We start from the raw sequence: 25387 nt of genomic DNA, 5'->3' as shown, positions 1-25387 counted from the left end.
TTTTATATTTTAAATTAATATATTTATATAATATAAATATAAACTTTATAAGTTCAAAGGTCGTATTTTGTTCTAGACTTGTCTTTGTGAGTTCAATAGAGTTCAGATTAGTGAGCCAGTTTACTTATGACCGCTGTGGGTCCTGTGATCATCAGGGCTTGCTTTTCCAGTTGCTTGTCATCTGGGTAGAATACAAGCTTGCTGTGGCTTCCAAGAATGTGTGTGTGTACTTGTCTGAAATGGCAGAGTTGGGACACCGCAAAGTTGAGAAAGGAGCTCTTCTGTTTTAGATGAGCCTAAGTTCCTTATAGATGGGAATTGTTGAATTGCTGGAATGTAGCCATGGTTGCCTCTGTGCACACCAGCCATTGTTGAGTTAAAGTACCCTTAAAAAAAAAAATTGGCATTCCTAGTCTGCAGCAGCTGCCAGGGCAGCACTTAGTTTACACAATACTTAGGTTGATTTTCTTTAATCATATATTTATAGTAGAAGACATAACGGAATTGAAATGTAGTCGTAATTTGCTTCTGTAAAGATTCCAGAGTCTTCAGTGAAACTAAAGAATAGGATTCTACTTGTGAAATGGTAGGACTGAATAGACGGAGCCTTTTGCAAAAATAGATTTTGTCATGGACAGTAATTTCCCAAAGGCTCTTAGTCTCCCATGGTTCCGTTGCTAGGATTAAGCCTTTTTCATTGTAGCATGTAGAAGCTTTTATTTGAGTTAAATTCAGACTTCTTGGTATGTCACCTGACAGTCTCGTGGTTTCAGATGAATATGGTTCATTGCTATTATTAACCTGAGTTGGCAGTTGTGCGTAACTGGAGTTTTTAGGGATTTTGAAAAGTGGAACTGCGTAAGAGAAATTAGAGATGCCACTAATGTACATTTTAACTCAAGATGTTGTTTTCACGTGTTGTTAACACCAGAATCAGCCCAAATCTACTTATAAAGTTGGTGATAAGTTTGCTTTACAATATCTGAAGCAAAAATTTATATGGTGAGATTTTTAGATTATACTTATTTTATGAAAAGCAGTTTAAAATTGTGAAATTATGATAAATTTAATTAGATGGACTTCTTGAGAATGTTTTAAGCAGGTGGTGATCATTATTTTAAACATAGAATTTGTAAATACTCTGTATTAGTCATTGGTATATATATGTGTCTTGTTTTGTTTCTGTCATTCACTGCTCTTCTTTCTTGTGTTTACGTAGGAACACTTACTACAGATATTTGGAAAGCAGTGGGCTTTTGTGTTTGTACCTCATATGCATATTTATAAGTAAAATTTAACTTAAAAACTTGACATTGTTTTAGTTTGTTGATCATAATCTAATTATTGTTATAGTTAATGTTATTCTTTAATTTTAATGACAAGGGCCTGAATTTTTCTGGTAACGTTTTTGATACTCTGTGAACATCTTAATTATGTGTCCCAATAAGTCATTTATGACTTGAATTAAATAATCTTGAATTAGCAGTGAATTTAGACTAGGGTACATTGTTTTTATATTTTAAATAAATCCTACTGTGGAGTTTAAAAATATTTTTTTGATCATGTAACCCAGTTGAACAACTTGGATACTGGCCCTTTGAATTGTTTTAATTCATTTTAACATTCTTCTAGGGTTCCACTGCAGTTTCTTAAGTTCTTAGGTATATAGAATTAATGTCAGCAAGTTAAAAACCACATAGGTCAGGTGTATTTCAATTATGTGTATGTGATGCTGAAAAATACAGCAACGATGACAGTAGATGTGATATGTGGTATCCCCTCATGGTATAGATACTCTTGCTGAGGTCCATTTCAAGAATTCATGTGGTAGATTATTAATTTCTTTGAAACACTTTTGTAAAGTTTTAACTTGGTGCATATGACTTTATACATGTTAGGTTAGGGGATAAGTATAAATGGATTTGGGGATCTTTAATGTCCGTAACAGTTTATATTTTTACTTTATATTGTTTTTTTATATGAAAAATCTAATTTGATTGAATGATGGTAATAATCCTACAGCCAAGGAGCTGATTATACTTGTCATTAAAATGTAAATTAGTCATTAGGATTTCATCAGTATTCTGGGTATAATTGAATTCAGTATGACTAAAAATATACAGACTAAAGGTTATCTAGTGTTATTATAATATTTAGTTTATTAAGATGTAGTTGGAGAAAAATAATTGGATATAAACAGCTTATGTAAAAATCAAGACTTTTCGGATAGGAAAAGACCTAAATTGATAACTCATTTTTTGGAACTGAGATTAACAAATCATAGGATTATTTTTCGGTCAGGGTAGAGAATTTTAATTCCTTAGAGAGAGAAATTATTAGAAACATATAGCTTCTTGGGTGAAATGGGTAATGGGCATTAAAGAGTGCACTTGTGATGAGCCCTGGGGTAATATATGGAATTGTTGAATTACTGTATTGTACACCAGAAACTAGTATAACACTGTATGTTAAGTATATTGGAATTAAAAAAAAGGAAACATATAAGCTTCCTGAATTAAAATGGTACTTCATACACTCACTTGTTCAGGAAATTAAAGTTTCATTATATTTGTTATCTCTCTCAGCTTCTCCTTATAGTAGTAAGATACTACTACTGAAACATGAAACATGAAAAACTAAAACAAAATATAAACTAAATTTAACAAGTTGTCAATCTGGGAGGAATTTTCACTATTTACAAAATCAGTTTGGATTCTTTTAAAGCAAAATTGGTACAATAACGTCACCCTGTCACTGATGATCCTGCTTGCTAAAGAAAATTTATTTTAAGCAATTATTTAATGTGTGACTCCTAGCAGAAATGCAGTGATACTCTGAATAGTGATCTATATTTTATCTTAATTATATTCCATACTTTAAAAACTTAGTACAATGTAATTTTCACAATTATTTTATGGTTCCCATAATGTTCTATATATGATTTATCTAATTTTGTATATATCCTTAACATTAGGTCTTTGAACCCCTGAGTTGTAGTAGAGTTATTGAATTAGGTCCATCTAATTTTGTATATTTTCTTACTTTAGGTCTTTCAACCCCTGAGTTGTAGTAGTGTTATTGAATTAGGTCCTTGACTTTATAAAAACATATAAACTGAGTAAATAATTGATGAATATATAGTTCTGTTTTTCCTAAATATAGATGTTCTTTTGATTAATACTGTATTGAATTCATAGCCTTCAGTCATATTTTCTGTTACTGGATACCAAATTTTTTTAAATATTAAAAAGGTGTCCTTTTATTAGAAATTATTGGGAATTGCTGATACAGCCCATATGTGTTCACCATTATTATTTTTTTAAATGCACAGTAAATATATCAAAAGGAAATTAAGATGTTCTTTGTCTGATACATTTAGGACTTCCAGACTAATAGAAGTTAATTGAAGTGAGGAATTTTAAAAATTGTGTATGTTGTAACATTTTATTTTTAGCTTAAGACCAAAATATGCATTCATTTGCCAGTTCTTTCCTGGTCACTGTGTTTTAAAGGGAATGGTGGATGTTATGTCATTAAACATTGACTAGTTAGCAGCAGATTTCTCTAAAGCACAGTCTTTCTACAGGTTTTTAAAATACTCAGATCACTTTCGCCATGTACAGAATATATTTCTCCAATTGAATATGGTGCTTTTAGCTATTATGCTTTGGGGTTCTGATGGTGACCACTTCTTGGCATGTTGTTATGTTGAGAAAGCTTTCTGTTTATCTCTTGTAGCCTAATGTAGCATTCTTCTTTCTCTCCTGCCTTTCCTTCATTCATTCTTCACTTTCTTCTACAATAATTCTTTTTTTTTTTTAACCGAACTCAGAGTGTTTTCTAGTACTGGCGACATTCTGCATGTATAGGTTTTGAAACTTGGCTGCCCCCTCTCTCCATTTCTTGCAGGAGCATAAGATTTTTATTGTTTCCCAGGGTTAGTTTGCATCACCTTGCATGCTTCCATTTCAGTGAGACAACATTGATGGGTAAGGCTCAAGAAAAAATAACTAACATAGTAGCAGGTACATAGTAGACATTGCAAATAATTATTGAATAAATAAACTTAAAATCTTCATATTTGGTAAGTATACAGTAACAGATTGTCTCAGGCCCTTTGATGCTAAGAAGTGAAAATGTCTAGATGATCAGTTGAAAGTAGGAGTAGAGGAAGAGAAGAGACTTGGTATTTATCTACAAGTCCATGAAATGCAATTGTTGGGGCAAAAGAATTGGTCAAACAGAAAAAAAAAAAAAGGTGAATTATTTAGGTATTACATTTAAGTGTGACAGTCATTAAATGTGTTGAGATACAAACTAACATTGAGCCTGGTGCTTCTCAACTTTTTTTTTTTTTACATTTTCATACCCCTAAGGAGCCTTTTTTAGACATCTTTTTCCTTAATTGCCACCACACCCAATGAAATTTTAATACCATAGGTATACTTGTTATTTGCTTTTGGCCACACCCATTGTAATATCTAATATTGTTTTGTCTCCTTCCCCCTCACCCTCTTTGGAAGCCATCTTGCTGTCGAGAATGCATGATTTAGCTCTAATTTAACAGCCAGTAATGCGTTACAGGAATTTACATGGTCTTCTGAGCTGCAATGTCAGTGAGTTAAGGGAAGTGTCTTTTCTAGTATGTTTATTTTCTATTAGCATTCTTTAAAGGTGTCAGATAAAAAACATGCAGAGCAGATAAGCTGACATAAACTATAAATAACATCTGTGTAGAGTTTCAAAATAGTTTCTGGTTCATCACTGAGTAGTTTTCTTACTAATGTTTAAAATAATAAGCTGAACACAGTAGCTTAATACTAAGGGAAGTTTTGCTGTAGTATATAGATAATTTTTGTGAATGGTGATGGTATGCTTACCACTGTTAATGATTTGGCTTAGTTATGTCTTCAGTTAAATTTTGACAAAAAGAGGCAACTGGATGAAGTAGAAAGCATGGTGGGTTAGATACTAGAAGATTAGGTTTTGGTATAATAAAGGATTATGCCATTCTGTTTGCCTGCTGAGTGGAAGTGAATACCAGTGGATGATAGAGATGGGAGTGAAAGGAAGGGGCACGACCAGCCAGCCTAACCAGAACAGTGACTTTCGGCAGGTGATTTTTGCTTTTATTTCACTTCTTTCATTTGAAAAATGAATAAATAAAACTATTACCATTTAAAATTGTCTGTTAAAGGAGTCACTTTGGGGTTATTCTTGTTGTTTAACATCATGTTCTCCTAGTATATTTCTGTTTTTAATTTAATTTATTTGAGAGAGAGACAGAACACAAGCAGGGGGAGGGGCAGAGGGAGAGGAACAAGCAGACTCCCTGCTGTGCTGGATCCCAGGACCTCGACATAATGACCTGAGCCAAAGGTAGACGCTTAATCTACTTAGCCACCCAGGCGCGCCTCCTAGTATATTTCAAACAGAATTAATTTGTCATGCAAAATTTTGGTAACAGATCTATTTATTCAATTTCAATTTCAGTTCAGTGTGTCTCTAAATTTCAGGTTTTGCCACTCTTTTTCATGATAAGATAAAGGGAATCAAAAGCTTTATCAGTAACCCCCCTCCATTTCAGGGACATACTCTTCAGAAGCACAGATCTCTTCCCAAATAACTTTTGACTAACTTTTTCTTTTCCTTCCTTCCTTTTTTAACCGTGAATGACTGTAAGGCCTTCTCTTGTCAAACCAAATCAACTTCAAACAAGATTTCTATTTAAATATAAAGCTATGTTACTTCTATCTCTGTTCTTATTAAGGCATATCCCACAGTCTGAGCCCTGCAGGTCTTGAGCCTTCTTCATGTCTCCAACCTTGCCTCCCCCATCTAATAATGCCTGTGCTGCCTTTTCTCTGCACCATTTCAAATTCCTTCCTTATGTTTTCACTTTCATCACAATTTCTCCACCTTTTTGCACTCACAGGCCATAATTCCTTTTGCCCTTTCAGTACAGGATGCTTCTTTTTTCACACACTACCCAACACTGGCTGTAGAAACTTGACCCCTACTGTTGCTTGGAGACTGTTCTTGTCCTCTTATGAAAACCTCTTCTTTTCTGAGGCCTTTGCCATAGTACCACACTTTGCTCTAATTTGTTGTTGGCATCCACTGCTGACCTTCTACCAGATGGCTCTCTAGTGTTCTTCAAGAACTTAGACACTTAGGTGATAGTGTTTCTTTCCAGATTACTTTGTACCATCATCTTGGGCAACCCACACATCTAACATTCTGGCTTCACAGTACCTTTTCTTGCTCTCTATCTTGATCTGTTCTTGACTAGACCTTGAGTCTAACTATGAGCTGACTCTCTTCTCTTTCTGGGATCCTCCCATTCTGACCACAACTTCATATCTTTTGATCTTTTGTATAAACTTGCTCTCTAGCTTCATTAAGACTACTGTTGTTTGTTTGTTTTCCTTCCTTTTCTCCTATCACCTCCATCCTACCCTTGTTTCCTGTGCTGATATGTCCAGACCTCTGTTTCACTCTTAACAGGCTTGCCCCTGTTTTTCCTTTGCAGCTACTCAGAAAATCTCCTATTAAATACACTGTTTTTTGCCTCTTCTATGCCTCTAGGCTCCCTTGTGATAGTATAGAAAATTAGTTCTAAATCAGATTTATGATTTTCAGCTCAGCTGGCTTGGTAGTACTTTGGCTTATGCTTTCCTTAGGTTAGCACCTTTCCGCATTTTCTTTGATGACTGTCAGAACTTTATCTTCCACAACCTATACCTGAGTTCAGGCCATACATTTCGTATATACTTAGGTACATGCGTGATTTCTTGTTTTTAGAAAAAACAGAAGTGATCAAGTGTAAATGCTCTTTCTTCTCTCCAACCTGAGAACCTAGCTGCAGTAGTTTTCATTTGTAGATCCTCTTTTTCCTGCCTCAGCAAGTGCATTTCATAGTTCATTAGCCTTACTCAGAGTACGGTGTCCCAACTTGTCTGGGATCTTAGTCCAGCACTTCTCTCTGGTTGCTTTTAGACTGTTTCTCTGATACTTTCCCATCAGTTTAGAAATACGTATATTTAAGTATATACCCTTTTTGGATAGATAGGTAGATAAAATGAAAGAATATATTTATGTATAAAAACATGTATAAAGATATATCTGTATATTTCTATCTGTCTCTATATGTTTTTCTTTTTCCTTTAAGAAAAAGCCTCTTGTAGCTTCTTCTACCTGTCTGGGGTGACCATAGACCTTGGTTGCCCAGGAAAATTTCAATTTGCTCCTGTGTGTTTAGGGTCCCCCTTACTTTCAAAACTCTGCAATTTTTTTTTTTTAAAGATTTTATTTATTTGCGAGAGAGAGAATGAGAGACAGAGAGCATGAGAGGGAGGAGGGTCAGAGGGAGAAGCAGACTCCCTGCCGAGCAGGGAGCCCGATGCGGGACTCGATCCCGGGACTCCAGGATCATGACCTGAGCCAGAGGCAGTCGCTTAACCAACTGAGCCACCCAGGCGCCCCAAAACTCTGCAATTTAATTGGTGAATTATATGGTCACATTATCCCTTTATCTCCCCATTTCACAGGGAAGCCTTTCCAAATAGCACTATTTTACTCTCAGCTGTTTTCTCTTCATGCCTTTGCCATTGCTATGTGAGTGCCCCCACCCCACTTCTCTACTAAAATGGTTCTTGCAAGAGTACCAAGGATCCCCAAATTGCCAAATCCCATGGACACTTTTAGTCTTTATAAATTTTGGCCTTTGGTACTGCACAGTATTCCTTTCTTCATCTTCATCTTGCTTAGCTTTTTTTTTTTTTAAATCTTTCTTAACTTTTGAAATAACATTTTACCATGGGTTTTCTCTTTTCTTTCTAGTGGTCTGTCTTTACTGATCCTCCCTGGTTTCTCTGCTTCTTTTCTCTCTGTCCTTAAAATACTGCTGTGTCCTAAATTCTAGTTTATTGGTCCTTCACTTTCTTTTCTCTTTTCAATTAATATGTTCTCCCCGAATGATTTTACTGCCAACTATGTGTCAATAACTCTGTGTTTATAACTCTACTCTCAGTTTTTTTCCTACACTCCAGACCGTTTTTTCATCAATCTTTTGGACATTTTTTCTGAAGCTGTGTTTCAGGCCCTTTAAATCCATTAATGCCCTTATCTCAAATTTGCTTTCCCCCTGTATTCTCCACCTTGGTTAATGGTATTTATTTTCATCAGATTGGAAATGTGAGAGTCAGCCATCCGCTTCCCTCATTCCCCATCTACAGTCTCTCAGGTCCTATCTCTGTCTCTTTCTTTCTGTCTTCACTGCTGTTCTTTGGTTCAGTTTATAACATTATTCTTACCTCTAGACTAACCACTCTAGTCACTCCTCCAAGTTTCTGTCAACGTGATTTTCTAAAATGCACAAATGATCTTGTCACCTGTTGTTTAACACCCTTGTTTACTCATTACCTGAATGATGATGTTCTTTTGTGTTTGTGTGAAATGCTTCTGAGTTTTGATCTGGTACTAGCCTGCCTTTGTAGCTCTGCTTGTTGCTTCACTGCACACTCCTGAGCTGGAATCACTAAGAATGACAACACATGCTGTTTTCTTCTTTTAGGGAAGAGAATGGTTAGGTTTAGGTAGTATTTCCTGCTTAATTGATAGTACAGAATAATCGTTAAAATCCTGGACTCCAGAGACATACTATCTGGAATCTAAACCCAGCTTTGCCATTTTTAGTAGGTAGCAGTGTTATTTTGGGCAGGTTACTTAATTTCTCCCTGCCTTAGTTTTCTCAACTATGAAATGGAAATGGAGTTGTTATGAAGAAACTCCATACATTTTGCTGTAAATGCTCTCTCTACTCCCCCGACTCCTCCTGTTCTGTCACAATGGATTTGTTTACTCTGGATAGGTCATATAAATGGGGTCATACGATAATGTGGTCTTTTGTGTCTGGCTTTTTTCACTTAGTGTTATGTTGTCAGGGTTCATCCATGCTGTAGCTTGTATCCTTTTCATAGCCGTAAAATATTAATTTTATGGCTCTATGACATTTTTATACCACTTTTTAAAATTACTCATCAGTTGATGGACATGCCTTTTTAGCTTTTTAAAGAAAGTTTGTTTTATTTTTTTTAGATTGTGGACTATGATAATTCAATTTATGTACTTATGAAATAATTTATTTAGTTCCTATAGTGCTAACCTTTACATAGGGTTATGTAGTTTTACTTATTTAATGTGCTCGCATCTAGGAATTCAAAGATGAGTAAGCTTTGCCTACAGGGAGCTTTTCTTTCTAGTGGAGGAAACTGGCATGTAAACAGATAAAGTACAGTGTGGAAAATACTATTAGATTTATAACCTAAAGTAAGTGTAATCTCAGAAGTCAGCAACTAACTGCTGGCAGTGCTGGCAGAATTAGTAAAGGCTTCCATGGAGGTGAGATTTAAACTAGATCTTTAAGAATGAATGGGAGTTTTGCCAAGGTGGTTGAGGATATTTCAGGTAGAAGTAGTAGCTTACACAAGGGCGTGGAACTGAAATTGTCTGGTGTGTCTTTGCACCTTTGAGAAGATCACTGTGTTGATATTATGGGTAATGTGAGGTAAGTCTGGAAAGGTAGATTAGGGCTGGATTGTGAATATTTCTATATCTATGCAAAGGAATTTAGCTGTTATTCTTTGTGTGTCTTGGAGATCCCAGGGGGTTGGATGAATGAGATGGCGGCCTCTACTCGTTGAAGGTCTGATGGAATACCTCACATCCAGCAAAGCCTAAGTTTTCCTTTTTTTCAGAAAGTTTTGTACATATAGTCACTTATAAAAATGAATATACCTCGCTGACTCACACACCATCCTCTTACTACCACATTTGTCACAGTTTATTGATTCCCTATTTAGATTTCTTTATTTCATCAGCTACTTATCTGGAATTATCATGTCTATTTATTTCTTTACTTTACTACTACTATTTCTTGCTTCTAGAGCAGGTTCTTACTTACCTTGCCCTAACCAGTGCTTCGTACATGGTAGGCACGTATCTGTATTAAATGAATGAATGAAGGAACTATTCTGCCTCTAAAATCTTAAGTCTAGTATTCTACCCTATGATTGTGGTTTCCTCTTTCTTATCTCCCTGCCTCCCCACTATAGCTGTTCATGTTATTTCAGCACTTTGACCCCCCTGCCTCCATTGTCTTCTAATCTGTTAGCTTCCCCCTCCTCACTTTCTTATCTGAATAGCGTAGATACTCCTCTCCATCGTTCCAGCTATTTTTTGTCTTTTGCTCTATTTCCAAGGCTCCCCTTTGCTTTTGTCCTATCTCCCTATCAAAATCCTTACCTTGGCTCAGTCTGATCCAAATTGAAGAGGAGTGTTTGCTAGAGAAAATGACCTAACTGTGTAGTTTGTGGCAGGTACATATTCATAGTCTTAAACTTGTAGACTTCCAGCATTGCCCAGAAACCTTATGTTTCCTAGTCAACGTATTCTTTCCCCATATCACTGTTCTGTTTTTTACTCTCTGCTATTCCCACATTTTACAGCCTTTCCTTTATTTCTCTTCATCTACTTTACAAAGAAAATAGGGTTCTTAGAATGAATTTTCTCAGCATTTTACCTTAATATCTACAGTTCTTTCTGTATCTATGTCCATCTTTGCCTCCTTTCTTTCCAGTCCTAGAAAGGATTATCCTTCCTTCTCTTTGAAACTAATCCTTTGACCTGTACTCTATACCTATCCAACTCCACTTCTTCAGAGGCCTTGTTTTGTCAGTCACCATCTCCCTTCCCCTTCATAATCTTTGTCATCAATATGTAAATATGTTCAGATGTGTCCTATTTAATAGCAAAATAGCTATCACTCCATGATTCTTTTTCTTTCTTTCCTTGACATTTGTCTTAAATTCACTATTTTCTCTGTTCTTCAGTCCTCTGCGATCTGACTCGTTGTACTTTTTATTCCTTAGAAGTGTCCTTGCCATGGTCACCAATGATTTCTTTGTTTCTGAAGCTAGTGGATGCTTTTTAGTGACTGCCATGGTATTTCTTCCTCTCTAAAATGCTCTTCTAGTTTCCATAAGACCTCTTTCTTGATTTTCATTCTATGTTGGTGTGTTGGTTTTTTTTCCTTCACACAACAGCAAACTACAGTTTAGTAAGTCAGTTCCTAACACAAGCATTTACTAAGGATTAGACAGGAGAAAACTAAAATTCTATTTACTGTCAAGAATTTGGAATGAAGATGTTTTACATTGCCAATTATGGGTCACTTAAGATGCATTGATGAAGTTAGGGTTAAGGTTCTCTTAAGGAGATGAAGGAACCCAATCAAGAGTTGTAACTGAAAGGGGCGCCTGGGTGGCTCAGTTGGTTAAGTGACTGCCTTCGGCTCAGGTCATGATCCTGGAGTCCCGGGATCGAGTCCCACATCGGGCTCCCTGCTCGGCAGGGAGTCTGCTTCTCCCTCTGACCCTCTCATGCTCTATCTCATTCTCTCTCTCAAATAAATAAATAAATAAAATCTTAAAAAAAAAAAAAAAGAGTTGTAACTGATGGATTGTGAGGAATTGACCATTTAGCCTGACATAACTAACAACAAACAGCTCCAGGAATGGGTGTTCTCCTATGTGTTAACACCTGTCCCGTCAGTTGTAGTGTGTTCAGCTCACTAGTTAGTATCTCCACCATATAGTTCATTGTTTTCTTTTTCTCTCTACTCCCTTATCTTACTCACTTCATTAATTTTTTAAATTGTGACAAAGAATGCATATATAAAAGTACATAAAAAAAATGCAGTGGCTTTTTTGGTACTCTAAAGTGAATATTGAGGTAAAGCACTGTCCAGACTAAAAATAGAACACAGTGGCCCAGTCTACCTGCTGTGTTCCCTCCTGGTTATACCACCATCACTTCCCAACCTTATCTTGATAGGTAACCACTCACCAGACTTTTGAAACCATCACTTCCTTTGTTTTCCTTATAGTTTTAAAAACTAAATATGTTTCTCTGCCTAAAACGTTACCTGATTTAAACCTTGTATAAATGGAAAAATATAGTAACTCTGGGTAGGTATGTGTGTTGTGTGTGTGAGAGTATGTCATTGTCTGATTTCTTTTGCTCAGGGTCAGTCTGTGTTTTTGTCTATAGTTGAAGTTCATTCATCGTATTTGTTGTGTCTGAATATATATATTTGTAGTCTGAATATACCATAAAATGTTTATCCATTCTACTCTTGAGGAACCATTTGTATTTTTCCATGACAGTACCTTTATGAAGATTCGATATAATGGAATGGAATGGAATTGCTGGTAAAACTTAAAAATCAGTTATATTAGATTTTGTCTATTTATTATATAGATTTAAAAAAACTATTCTCTAAGAAGAGTGAGCCAGTTTTTACTCACACCAGCTTTGTATGAGAATTTCCACTGCATTTGGTCTTCATCACTTTTTTTGTTTTTCTTTTATAAGTACTTAGCTGCTATTGTTTAATCTGAAAACTGTTTCTGTCTTTACATTTCTATATAAAGAATCAAAATAAAACTGTCTAAAAATATGGATTAATATTATGCCATCTGGATTCATGCCATGAAGCAATATGTATTTTCATTGTATTAAATATAGTCACATATTTTTATTAGGTTAACCATTTTTAGATTCAAATGGGTTGACTATATTGTATGCACTTGCTACAACTTTTATTTTACTTTTTAAGCTACAATGTCATTGCTATATAAGTTTTTAGTCCTAAATGGTGGTATTTAATAAAAAGTACTTCTTTATATACTTCAGCAATAATACAACTTAGGGTTTTATTATATAGGTTTTATTTCTAGGAATTTATGTGGAATATTTATGAGAGTAACTAATGGACCTTTTTTTTTCTTTAAAGTTGGCCTTTGCCAGAGTTTGATCCAAGCCAAATTCGACTGATTGTATATCAAGACTGTGAAAGACGAGGAAGAAATGTCTTGTTTGACTCCAGTGTTAAGAGAAAAAATGAGGACATATCAGTATCGGTGAGCATCGTAATTGATTTGGTTGAAATTTAATGTCATATGTTTTAATTCAAGAAAGAATGAGTAAAATTTCATTTATGGCACTTTTGTTTGTCAGTACAAAACATCTTTATCATGTTTACAAAATTTAGAACCTTGGTTTTGAAAAATTTTAAAGGAAAAACACTTCCTTTATTTGCTACCATTCTAGCACCAGGGAGCATTATAGTTTCATATTTATTTTCCTACATAATTGTATTGTCAGATATGACTAGAGCTTTAGGGATCCTTATAGAGGATATGGCCCAAACCTCCCATCTTACAGTTGTGGAAAGTGTGACCTGGAGAGATGAAATTATTTGTCTGAAGGAGCAAAGCAAGTTAAATCTCTAGCCCTTAGTCCCCCTGCTACAGTGTAAAAAGAGCATCCATTTTGTTAACTTTCAGTGTCATATTTTGAAATATATTATGACTAGTTTAGCAGTAGTACATGGACATTCACTTGGTTGTCCAAGGAAATGTTAACCTTAAAAATAGACCTGCCAGTTATTTTACCAGCCAAAGATGGGTTTATTTGGGAATAAAAAAGAATTGCAATCCGGGACAAACAAGTTGTGGCAAAACCATAGACAAGTCAGAAAGAACAAAGGAGAGATGTGCTTTTTTAAGGAGAAAAAGGGTAGGCTGGTAGGAACTAAAAGTCCACTGGGGTAAACTGAGGAGCTTGAAGTGTCATGGCTTCTCATAGGTGGAGCTGCTGAGGAGGGCAGTACCGGGGGTGAAATGAAAAAGTGTCTGTTCCTTAGCTGGAGTAGTAGAGTAGTATCCACATGCAAGGTCAGGTCCTTGTAAGGTCAAGTCTTTCTTTTCCTGTTGGGTCTGCAATTAGCTACGAGTAGGGCATGAGAGCTACCCCTGCAGAACCTCCAGACTCCCTTTACTAACTTTCACAAAAACCTAGGTGATTGTCATTATCTTTGCTGCTGCTACTGTTACTATATTTTCTGGCATAAAGACTCATTCCCCTAGATCTATATACTCTGGGAATTGAAGCTTGGAATAGTGTTTTCTCCCTTTCTCTAAATTAATAATTTTCACTAACATTTTGGTAAACGACTGAAAACAGAATACTTTGGGAAAGCTTTTCCTACCAATAGAATTGTCTGTTAAAGCAAACAAATACTTGGTTTTTGAGACTTTAGGAGTTTATATTTGAGGTTTTGTGTTCTTAAACAATTGTGATATATTGGGCATAGTCTATTGTTATATTTATAACTGCATCCTCAGCATCAACTACAGTGGTATATAATAGGAACTTGACTAATTTTTTAGTTATTTTGATTGTCAACTTTTATAATGTCCCTTCTAATTACTAACACATTGCTCAGTTTTCTGGAGATGGTGCTTTGTTTAGATTTCTTAGCCATTCTTCACATACTTTTTTGCAGTGTTTTAGAAAAAAGCAGAATGTTCTTAAAGTGTTGTTTACTTGTACAAATAAGTATCTCCAAGTACAAGGCACTTGGAGATTTAGCCATATCTGTCCTCTTGATGCCTACAATAAGGTACCCTTCTTCTAGGGGAGTTAGACATTGAACAAAAAAGTACACCAATAATACCAAATAATGATTAAATGCTTGAATGAAACACACAGAATGCTTATGAGATTGCATAGGAAGGAACCTAGTTTTCATCAGTTTGTATGTAGGGATATTAAGGAAAGTCTCATTGAGGAAGTGAAATTCAAGCTGAGATTTGAAGAATCTCATGGAATCGGGGATGAGTATTCCTGGTAGCAGGACTTGCAAATGCAGTCTACAAAGTGACTTGGAAGCTTGGTGAATTGAAACAACTAGAAGAACACCAGTCTGGCTGGATTGTAAGTAGTATGTAAAGTAGCTAGAGATGAAATTGGAGAGAGAGAGAGAGAGCAGGAGTCAGAGAATTTAGAGCCTTATCAGTCTCTGAGTTAGAAGTTTGAGATTATATCCTAAATACAGAAGGAGGCCCCTGAAGGGATCTTGTTTACATTTCAAAAAATCAGTTTGGTAGAGAGCCCAGAAATAAACCCATGCATATATGATCAGTTACTCTATGACAAAGGAGCCAAGAATATATAATGGAGAAAGGATAGTCTCTTCAACAAATGTTGGGAAAACTGGACACAGTCACATACAAAAGAATGAAATTAGACCACTATCTAACACCATACACAAAAACTGACTCCAAATGGATTAAAGACTTGAACATAAGACCTGAGAGCATAAAATTCCTAGAAGAAAACATGGGCAGTAACTATCGATGGGAGAAAATACTTACAAAGCATATATCCAATAAGGGGTTAATATCCAAAAAATATAAAGAACTCAATAGCAGGGGCACTTGGGGGAGCTGTGGGGCTCAGTCGGTTCAGTAGCTGCCTTCGGCTCAGGTCATGATCCCAGGATCCTGGGATGGAACCCTGTGTCAGGCTCCCTGCTCAGTGGGGAGTGTGCTTCTCCCTCTGCCTCTACACCTGCTCATGCTCTCTCTTGTTCTCTCTCTTTCTTGTAAATAAATTAATTAAAAAAAAAAAAACACCTCAGTAGCAAAACAAAACAAAAAACCCCAAACAAGTGCAATTAAAAAATGGACAGAAGATTTGTATAGACATTTTTCCAAATAAGACATACAAGTGGCCAATAGTACATGAAAAGGTGCTCAGCATCACTAATCATCGGGGAAATGCCAATCAAAACCACAGTGAGATATTACCTAACACCTGTCAGAATGGCTCTTATTAAAAAGACAAGAAATAACAAGTGTTGTTGAGGGTGTAGAGAAAAAGGAACCCTTGTGCCTGGTTTATGGGAATGTAAATTGGTGCAGTCACTATGGGAAACAGTATGGGGGGATCTTCAAAAAATTAAAAATAGAACTACCATGTGATACAGCATTTCCACTATTGGATATTTATGCAAAGAAAATGAAAACACTAAAACAGATAAATTCACCCCCATGTTTATTGCAGCATTATTTACAATAGTCAAGACATGAAAGCAACCAGTTTCCATCAGTGGATGAATGGATAAAGAAAATGTGGAGTTATATATACAACAGAATATTCTTCAGCCATAAAAAAAGAAGGAACTCTTGCCATTTGTGACAACATGGATAAACCTTGAGGGCATTATGCTAAGTGAAATAAGTCAGAGAAAGATAAATACTTTGTGATCTGACTTATATGTGGATTCCAAAAAAAATTAAAGTCATAGCTTATGGACAATAGGTGGATGCCAGAGGGAGAGTGTGGGAGATGAGCATGGGTGACAGGTGTCAAAAGGTACAAACTCTCAGTTATAAGTCATGGGGATGTAATGTACAGAATGATGATGATTATTTGAAATTCTGTATTGTATATTTGAAAGTTGCTGAAAGAGTAAAAGTTATAATCACAAGAAAAAATTTCTAAGTCTGTATAGTGATGGATGTTAACTAGATTTATTGTGGAGGTCATTTTGCAGTGTATAAAAACATCAAATCATTATGTTGTACTCCTGAAACTAATATAATGTTATATGTCAATTATATCTCAGTTTAAAAGACAATAGGGAAAAAAATCACTTTTGCTGCTATCTGAAGAATGGCTGGATATGGGGGATAAGGGAGAAGGAAGTGTTTGGTGAATCCAACACTTCACTTTGAATAGCTGAGTGATGAGATAGCCGCACAATCAGAGAATTGTGGATGGTTAAGCAGACAGTTGAACTCTAAGGCTGCAAATGTGATAAGCGTATCTTCTTTGCATTTAGACTGCTGATAGCTCAGCAGAACTACGCCGAAGCTGAAGGTTGATACTGATTGCTTTGATTTTTTTTTTTTAGGAAATATTTATTGAGGTTTTTTTTTTTTGGTTGATAGTGTTCCATTGGATTGCAGCATATGACCTTTCCTTTATTATTTATCTTGATTAATGCTTATTTATTGTGGTTTTTTTTTCAGCATTCTTACCTTTTTTTTTTTTTTTTGAAGATTTTATTTATTTATTTGAGAGAGAGAGAATGAGAGAGAGCATATGAGAGGGGTTAGGGTCAGAGGGAGAAGCAGACTCTCCGCCAAGCAGGGAGCCCGATGCGGGACTCGATCCAGGGACTCCAGGATCATGACCTGAGCTGAAGGCAGTCGCTTAACCAACTGAGCCACCCAGGCGCCCGCATTCTTACTTTTTTTAAAAAAGATTTTATTTAAGAGAGAGAAAGGGAGAGATAGAGTGTGAGAAAGAGCACGAGCAAGGGGGGAGGGGCAGAGAGAGGGAGAGGGATAAGCAGATTCCCCGCTGATCAGGGAGCCTGATGTGGGGCTCAGTTCTAGGACCCTGAGGTCATGACCTGAGGCAAAGGCAATCGCTTAACCCACTGAGCCATCCAGGCGCCCCTCAGCATTCTTACTTTTTATTTTAAAGAGCCTTGTAAGTCTTGACTCATGTTGTTTCCTGAACCCTCCCTCCTCACCTTTTCTGGAATGATGCTTCATTAGTCACATTAGTCTTCTTTCTTGATGAGGTCTTCCTTTTTCCCTCTCAGTTAGCTTTTTTTTCCTTTGTCTGTAGACCTTCTTTACAAAGCCTCTTTACCCAATACCAACAAAATGATTATACTTTTACTTTCTCTTTCATGTGTGTGTTCTTTTGTCTTTTCCTGTCTCTGACTTTGTTCTTCTCACTCTTCCTTCTCAGCATCTGTTCCTGTCTCTCAGTTTCTCTGCTTCACTATCTCTCAGGCTATCTGTCTGTTCTGTCTCTTGGTCTCTCCTTAATTTCACTTCTTGGTCTGCTCCATGTCTCTTAGTCTTTTCTCTGTCTCTCTGTGTCTTAGTATTAATCTGTCTTCTGGCTCTAATATCATACCACCTACTCATTCCTTAATCTTCTGAAATTTTCCTGTAAGCCTACTACTTTAAAAAAAAAACAACTGTCCTGTAGATTCATTGGTAACTAGCAATCAGTCTTGAATACCTCCAGTCTAACTTTTTTATATGTCCTCCTCCTGTGTGCCATCTCCCTAGATGAAGATTTATCTGCTTTCAAGGTTCATTTTATCAGAATTTTATGAATCCTTTTTGATTTTTCTATTCCTTTTCTCCTCCATCAGAATTCTCATAATCCTTTGTTCATAGTCTTTCATAGACTTCTATATCATAGTTTTATGTGCTTTCATTATTAAATTGGAAAAAAAGACAAAGTAAAAAATTCATCTGTTACCTTAGTTTTCTAAATTCCACACTGCCTCAACATGTGATAAGTACTCAGGACATACTTTGATCAGTTTTAGTTATAGTTAGGAAGTTTATTATCAAAATCCTGTAAATACTTCCATGAAGATTTCATATGTTCCTTTTGAACACCATGAATCACATCAAAATACTCATTGTTTCCTCCAAATTGCAAGCTATTTGAATCTATAAGTCATTTTTTAAATCCACTTTACTATTACAATACCCTTGGAAAATCAGATCATGTGGGTTATATAGGCAAAGAAGGACTGTGTGATGTAAATGATAATTTTTTACTTTCTACACAATATTTTGAGTCTGTACATAATGAGATAGTTTAGACATTAGCAGTTTATTGGATAAAGGTAAATCATTTCACCTTTGTCTTTGCAGATCAGCATTCTATTTTGATATAAATATTGAAGTCACTTCTTGTGTCCTTCCTCTTAGTTTAAATCAGTCTACCAGGGGAGAGATGAGCTGGAACCTGGAGGCTCAAGAAGGGTGGTGGTGGTGGGTTTTTTGGGTGGTTTTGCTTTCTGTCTTTTAAAGTTGGAAGAAGGGGGGGAAAGATGGCAGAGGAGTAGGGGACTCTATTTCAATTGGTCCCCGGAATTGAGCTGGATATCTACCACACCACTCTGAGCACCCACGAAACCAGCCTGAGATGTAAGAAGATCTGGATCTCTACAAACAGAATATTGCAGGCGGTTGGTTTTGAGGTCCGAAGCGGAGAACCGTGATTCCCTGGGCAGATATTGGAGGATAAATGGCAGCGGGAGGGTGCCTGGCCGTGGGGATCCTACACTGCCGGTGAGTGACAGCCTCGCGTGCTCTGGACGGGGCACAGACTTGCAGACTGGTAGTGTTGGGAAAGGACTTTAGGGCAGCCCCCGGGGTGGAAAACCAGACCGGCGGGGTTGCGCGCACGCGAACCGCAGCCCCCCCCTCCCCCGGGACAGAAACCCGGAGCGACGGTCGCACGCACACGAACTGCAGCCTCCGAGCTGGAAACCCGGTGCGCCGGGGTCGCGCCGGTGAACTGCAACCCCTGGGGTGGAAACCCCGAGCGGCGGAGTCACGTGTTTGCGCACTAACTGGGAGCGGCTGGCAGTTTTAGAAGCACAAAGGGCAGAGGTGCGCCCTGACCTGGAGGCAGGACTGGGGGCACTGCGGAGGGGCGCACAACCCAGGACGCTGCAGTTTATAGCAGCACGGACAGAAATGGAGACCGTGTGGCCTGGAGAGCTCACTGAAGAACAGACTGCGGTCTCTCTCTGCTCTGAGGCAGAGGGTTGGAAACGGTCTCTTCTGCTCTGACTCCCGGAAGAGATGCGGAAAGGCGCCAGGGAACAAAAGCCCCAAAGACTGATTCCCACTGAGCCCATCCCCCACTACAGGGGCGCAGGGCAACTCCGCCTAAACAGGGTTGCCTGAGTAACAGCGCGGCAGGCCCCTCCTGCAGAAGACAGGCTGGGAAAACAAGAGGCCAGCAACCCTAAGGGCCCAAGAAAACAGGTGCATCTTGCTTGGGTTCTGGTCAATAATTTGGACTCTATACATTCCCTCAAACACCCATCAACAGAATGACTAGGAGGAGGAGTCCCCAAAATAGAAAAGACTCAGAGATTATGACTTATGCTGCAGATTTACAAATGGATGCAGATATAACCAAGATGTCGGAGATGGAATTCAGGCTAGCAATGGTGAAGACAATGGCTAGAATGGAGAAATCAATTACTGGCAACATAGAGTCTCTAAGGGCAGAACTAAAAGGTGAATTGGCAGAACTTAAAAATGCTATCAATGAGATCCAATCCAATCTAGATAATCTAACAGCTAGGGTAACTGAGAGAGAAGAGAGAATAGGCGACCTGGAAGACAATATAATAGATAAAAAGGGAAAAGAGGAGGCCAGGGAAAAACAATTCAGAAATTAAAGAAACGATTCCATTTACAATAGCACCAAAAACCGTAAGACACCTCGGAATAAACCTATCCAAAGAGGTAAAGGATCTATACTCTAGGAACTACAAAACACTCATGAAAGAAATTGAAGAAGACACAAAAAGATGGAAAAATATTCCATGCTCATGGATCGGAAGAATAAGCATTGTTAAAATGTCTATGCTACCCAGAGCAATCTATACCTTCAGTGCCATCCTGATCAAAATTCCAATGACATTTTTCAAAGTGCTGGAACAAACAATCCTAAAATTTGTATGGAATCAGAAAAGACCCCGAATCGCCAAGGAAATGTTGAAAAAGAAAAACAAAACTGGGGGCATCATGTTGCCTGATTTCAAGCTGTATTACAAAGCAGTGATCACCAAGACAGCATGGTACTGGCACAAAAACAGACATACAGACCAATGGAACAGAATAGAGAGCCCAGATATGGATCCTCAACTCTATGGTCAAATAATCTTTGACAAAGCAGGAAAAAACATGCAATGGAAAAAAGACAGTCTCTTCAATAAATGGTGCTGGGAAAATTGGACAGCCACGTGCAGAAGAATGAAACTCGACCATTCTCTAACACCATTGACAGAGATAAACTCAAAGTGGATGAAAGACCTCAATGTGAGACAGGAATCCCATCAAAATCCTAGAGGAGAACATAGGCAGTAACCTCTTTGACATCGGCCACAGCAACTTCTTTCAAGATACATCTCCAGGGGTGCCTGGGTGGCTCAGTTGGTTAAGCGACTGCCTTCGGCTCAGGTCATGATCCTGGAGTCCCGGGATCGAGTCCCACATCAGGCTCCCTGCTCAGCGGGGAGTCTGCTTCTCACTCTGACCCTCCTCCCTCTCCTGCTCTCTGTCTCTCATTCTCTCTCTCTCAAATAAATAAATAAAATCTTAAAAAAAAAAAAACAAAAACAAAAGATACATCTCCAAAAGCTAGTGAAACAAAAGCAAAAATGATCTTTTGGGACTTCATCAAGATAAAAATCTTCTGCACAGCAAAGGAAACAGTCAACAAAACAAAGAGGCAACCCACAGAATGGGAGAAGATATTTGCAAATGACACTACAGATAAAGGGCTGGTATCCAAGATCTATAAAGAACTTCTCAAACTCAACACCCAAAAAACAAATAATCAAGTCAAAGAATGGGCAGAAGACATGAACAGACACTTCTCTAAAGAAGACATACAAATGGCTAACAGACACATGAAAAAATGTTCATCATCATTAGCCATCAGGGAAATCCAAATCAAAACCACACTGAGATACCACCTTACACCAGTTAGAATGGCAAAAATGGACAGGGAGAGAAACAACAAATGTTGGAGAGGTTGTGGAGAAAGGGGAACCCTCTTACACTGTTGGTGGGAATGCAAGCCACTTTGGAAAACAGTGTGGAGGTTCCTCAAAAATTGAAAAATAGAGCTACCCTATGACCCAGCAATTGCACTACTGGGTATTTACCCCAAAGACACAGATGTAGTGAAAAGAAGGGCCATATGCACCCCAATGTTCATAGCAGCAATGTCCGCAATAGCCAAACTGTGGAAAGAGCCGAGATGACCTTCAACAGATGAGTGGATATAGAAGATGTGGTCCATATATACAATGGAATATTACTCATCTGTCAGAAAGGATGAGTACCCAACTTTTACATCAACATGGATGGGACTGGAGGAGATTATGCTAAGTGAAATAAGTCAAGCAGAGAAAGTCACTTATCATATGGTTTCACTTATTTGTGGAACCTAAGGAATAGCATGGAGGACATTAGGAGAAGGAAGGGAAAAATGGACGGGGGGAATTGGAGGGAGAGATGAACCATGAGAGACTATGGACTCTCAGAAACAAACAGGGTTTTAGAGGGGAGGGGGGAGGGGGGATTGGTTAGCCCAGTGATGGGTATTAAGGAGGACACGTACTGCATGGAGCACTGGGTGTTATACGAAAACAATGGATCGTGGATCACTACATCAAAAACTAATGATGTATTGTATGGTGACTAACATAACATAATGAAATTAAAAAAAAGTTGGAATAAATAAATAAATAAATAAATAAATAAATAAATAAATAAATCTACCAGATCAGATAAGGATTATAAATATTAATTTGGCCATATATTTCACCAAAAATTTTATTGAGAAAAGTTTTGTCCTAACGTTGAGAAAGTAATATCATAAATTATAAATGGAGAACTAAGGTTTATAATATGTCATACCAGATTGCTTCACTCTGTTCCCTTTACCAAAAAGAAATTAACGTTTCCAATTTGGAAACAGCTGTAAGTTTCTGAGGCAATTTAATAGCAGCCTGAATCTGAATTTAAGGATTATGTTTGAAAAAAAATTTTTATTTGTAAGTATATTTCATTTGAAGCTACATCAGCGTTAAGAAATGACCATTGTAAAAATACTTAATGAGGTCCCTTTAGATAAGACACATGACAGTTTTCTTTGTAAAGATGCTAGATGGTCATAATTCACTTTATTGAGTATTTTTTAAAATGGGATGGTAGGAAGGAAGGTAGGTAGTATTTTCACCATGACACACTGATTCATAACCTGGGTTTGGTTGAACCAAAGAATTCTCTATGAAGAGCATGCATGACAGCACCTTATAAGGATAAAGAGATCATTTCTGTATTTCCATGCAAAGAAAATAGTCTGTATTTAGAGTATATTTAATGGGTTTGGGGAGGAAATGAGGAGCTGTGTGTTTTACATTTTAAATTCTATGGTGAATTACATGAATGCTTTGATTTTGTGTCAGAAATTACTGGGTGTTATATGCGACTAATGAATTATTGAACACTACATCAAAAACTAATGATGTACATTGACTAATTGAACCTAATAAAAAAAAAGAAATTAAAGTACTTTGCATGCCTAAATACTGTCCCATAATGCTAAAATAAAATTATATTGATCACTGTATAGCTTTTCAGAACATACATCTTCCAGCTCTATTATATTTAATGAAAAGTGACTGTTGAACTGTAAAACCTGATTAAATTGAATACATTCAATGATTTTAGTAAAGTAATTTCCCTTGTTTGTAAAAATGTATTTTTATTTTTTTACATTCAATCTTCAGACCTTATTCATTTTACAGCTGAAATGTAAAAATTATTGAGATGTCCTGAAACAAATAATGCAATATATGTTAAGGAAAAAAAAAAAGAAGAAGAAGAAGAAGGTAGCAGGAGGGGAAGAATGAAGCGGGGGAAATCGGAGGGGTAGACGAACCATGAGAGACGATGGACTCTGAAAAACAAACTGAGGGTTCTAGAGGGGAGGGGGGTGGGAGGATGGGTTAGCCTGGTAATGGGTATTGAGGAGGGCACATTCTGCATGGAGCACTGGGTGTTATGTACAAACAATGAATCATGGAATACTACATCTAAAACTAATGATGTAATGTATGGGGATTAATATAAGAATAAAAAAAAATTATTGAGATGTCATTTCTTTGAACAATGATGTAGCCTATGTGATTTGATCACGTGATACTATCCTTATCCTGGACATTGTTTTTGTTTTCATGATAATGTAATGCTATTTCATGGGTTCCTAGTGAAGTTATATGATCATTCTCATGCTTCAGCTTTCATTCATTGCATACAAGTAAAAAGTTGTACATCTGCAAATTCACATAACTTTGGAAAGGTGAATACACATTACAATGTGAGTTTTGTACACTATGAAGCATTGTTCAAGTGCTAATAGTTGAGTGTTAAACATGATATCAAATTTGGAACATTGGATTTTAGGTAATAGGAGTTGTGTATAAGTTAATATACAGGAATCAGTAAGCTCCATATAAAAAGGATTTAAATTGCCTTACAAAACCTATAAAATACAAGAAGACTAAATTTTAAATAGGTAAGAAAAGTAAGTCGAAGAGTACTTAAGATGAAGGTTATGGTTTGTTTTTTTTTTTAAGGTTTATTTATTTTAGGGAATGTGCGTGCACTTGAGAGTTTGGGGGGGGGGCGTTGCAGAGGGAGAGGGAGAGAGAGAATCCCAAGCTGACTCCCCCCTCAGCGCAGTGCTAACTGCAGGGCTCAATCTCACAACCCATAAAATCAGGACCTGAGCTGAAACCAAAGGTCAGACGCTAAACTGACTGAGCCACCCAGTCTCCCCTTATTATTTTTATATCATCATCATAACATCAGGTAATTAATGTTCACGGTAGGAGAAACTCATTGATTGAAAGAGGATGAAGAAACAGTTCCTAAAATAGTAATCTCTTGTATTAAGATAAGGTACTGTACAAAAGTCCCACCTTTTTTTCCCTCAGCATTATTAAAATACAGTAGACATATAACATTGTGTAAGTTTAAGGTACACAATGTAGTTATTTTACCTATGTATATATGGAAAAAGGATTACCATAATAAGGTTAGTGATCACATCTATCAAGTCACAAAGTTAATTTTTCTGTGTGTGTGATGAGAACCTTTATTTTATTTATTTTTAAAGATTTATTTATTCATTTCAGAGAGACAGAGACTTAGCAGGGTGGGGGGTCGGTGGTTGTGGGGGATGGTGAGCAGAGGGAGAGGGAGAAAGGGAATCTCTAGCAGACTGCCCACTTGAGTGAGGAGTCTGACTCAGGGCTCAGTCCCACAACCCTGAGATCATGACCTGAGCTGAAATCAAGAGTGCAGTGCTTAACCAACTGAACCACCCAGGCGCCCCTGTGATGAGAACATTTAAAATCTACCCTCTTGACAACTTTCGTGCTGTTAACTATAGTCACCATGCTATACATTACATCCTCAGAACTTATCCTACATTTGGAAGTTTGTACAGAGTTCCAACTTGGAATCTATGCATACTGTGGTGGTGATAGTAATAATACCTACCTCAAAGGATTATTGTGCAGGAAAATACAGCAATGTGTGTAAGACCCCAAATGTAGCACCAGCCAAATTGTAGGTTCTTAGGCAATATCATTGCCTTCCTTTTTAAAATTTAATTCTGTTCACAGAAAAATAGAGGTAACTAAAATTCAGGTCATGAGAATGAACAGAGTTTTAGAGTTGAAAGAAATCCTACTGATGGTCCCATCCAGTGAATCTTCTGTGTGTGACAGTGTCCTGGGGCACTTGTTAAAAATACGATTCTCGTTCTTCATCCCTAGAGAGTCTTTTAAATTTTAATTCCAATATAGTTAACATACAGTGTTGTATTAGTT

General features: G+C 37.1%; 1 protein-coding gene across 3 annotated transcripts in view; it reads left to right on the top strand.

The window, feature by feature from the left end:
* FNIP1 (folliculin interacting protein 1) overlaps nt 1–25387 on the top strand; it is a 160896-nt gene that overhangs the window by 48630 nt on the left and 86879 nt on the right. For all 3 annotated transcript variants that reach the window (XM_044917080.1, XM_021701872.1, XM_021701870.1), the window contains exon 2: nt 12857–12983. In XM_044917080.1, the coding sequence (XP_044773015.1) occupies nt 12857–12983 (127 nt within the window). The remainder of the gene's footprint in view (nt 1–12856; nt 12984–25387) is intronic.

The sequence above is a fragment of the Neomonachus schauinslandi genome, chromosome 7, assembly GCF_002201575.2.
Source record: "Neomonachus schauinslandi chromosome 7, ASM220157v2, whole genome shotgun sequence".
Classification (NCBI taxonomy): domain Eukaryota; kingdom Metazoa; phylum Chordata; class Mammalia; order Carnivora; family Phocidae; genus Neomonachus; species Neomonachus schauinslandi.
Note: the sequence above shows the minus strand (reverse complement) of the source record. Positions and strands in the feature narration are given on the sequence as shown.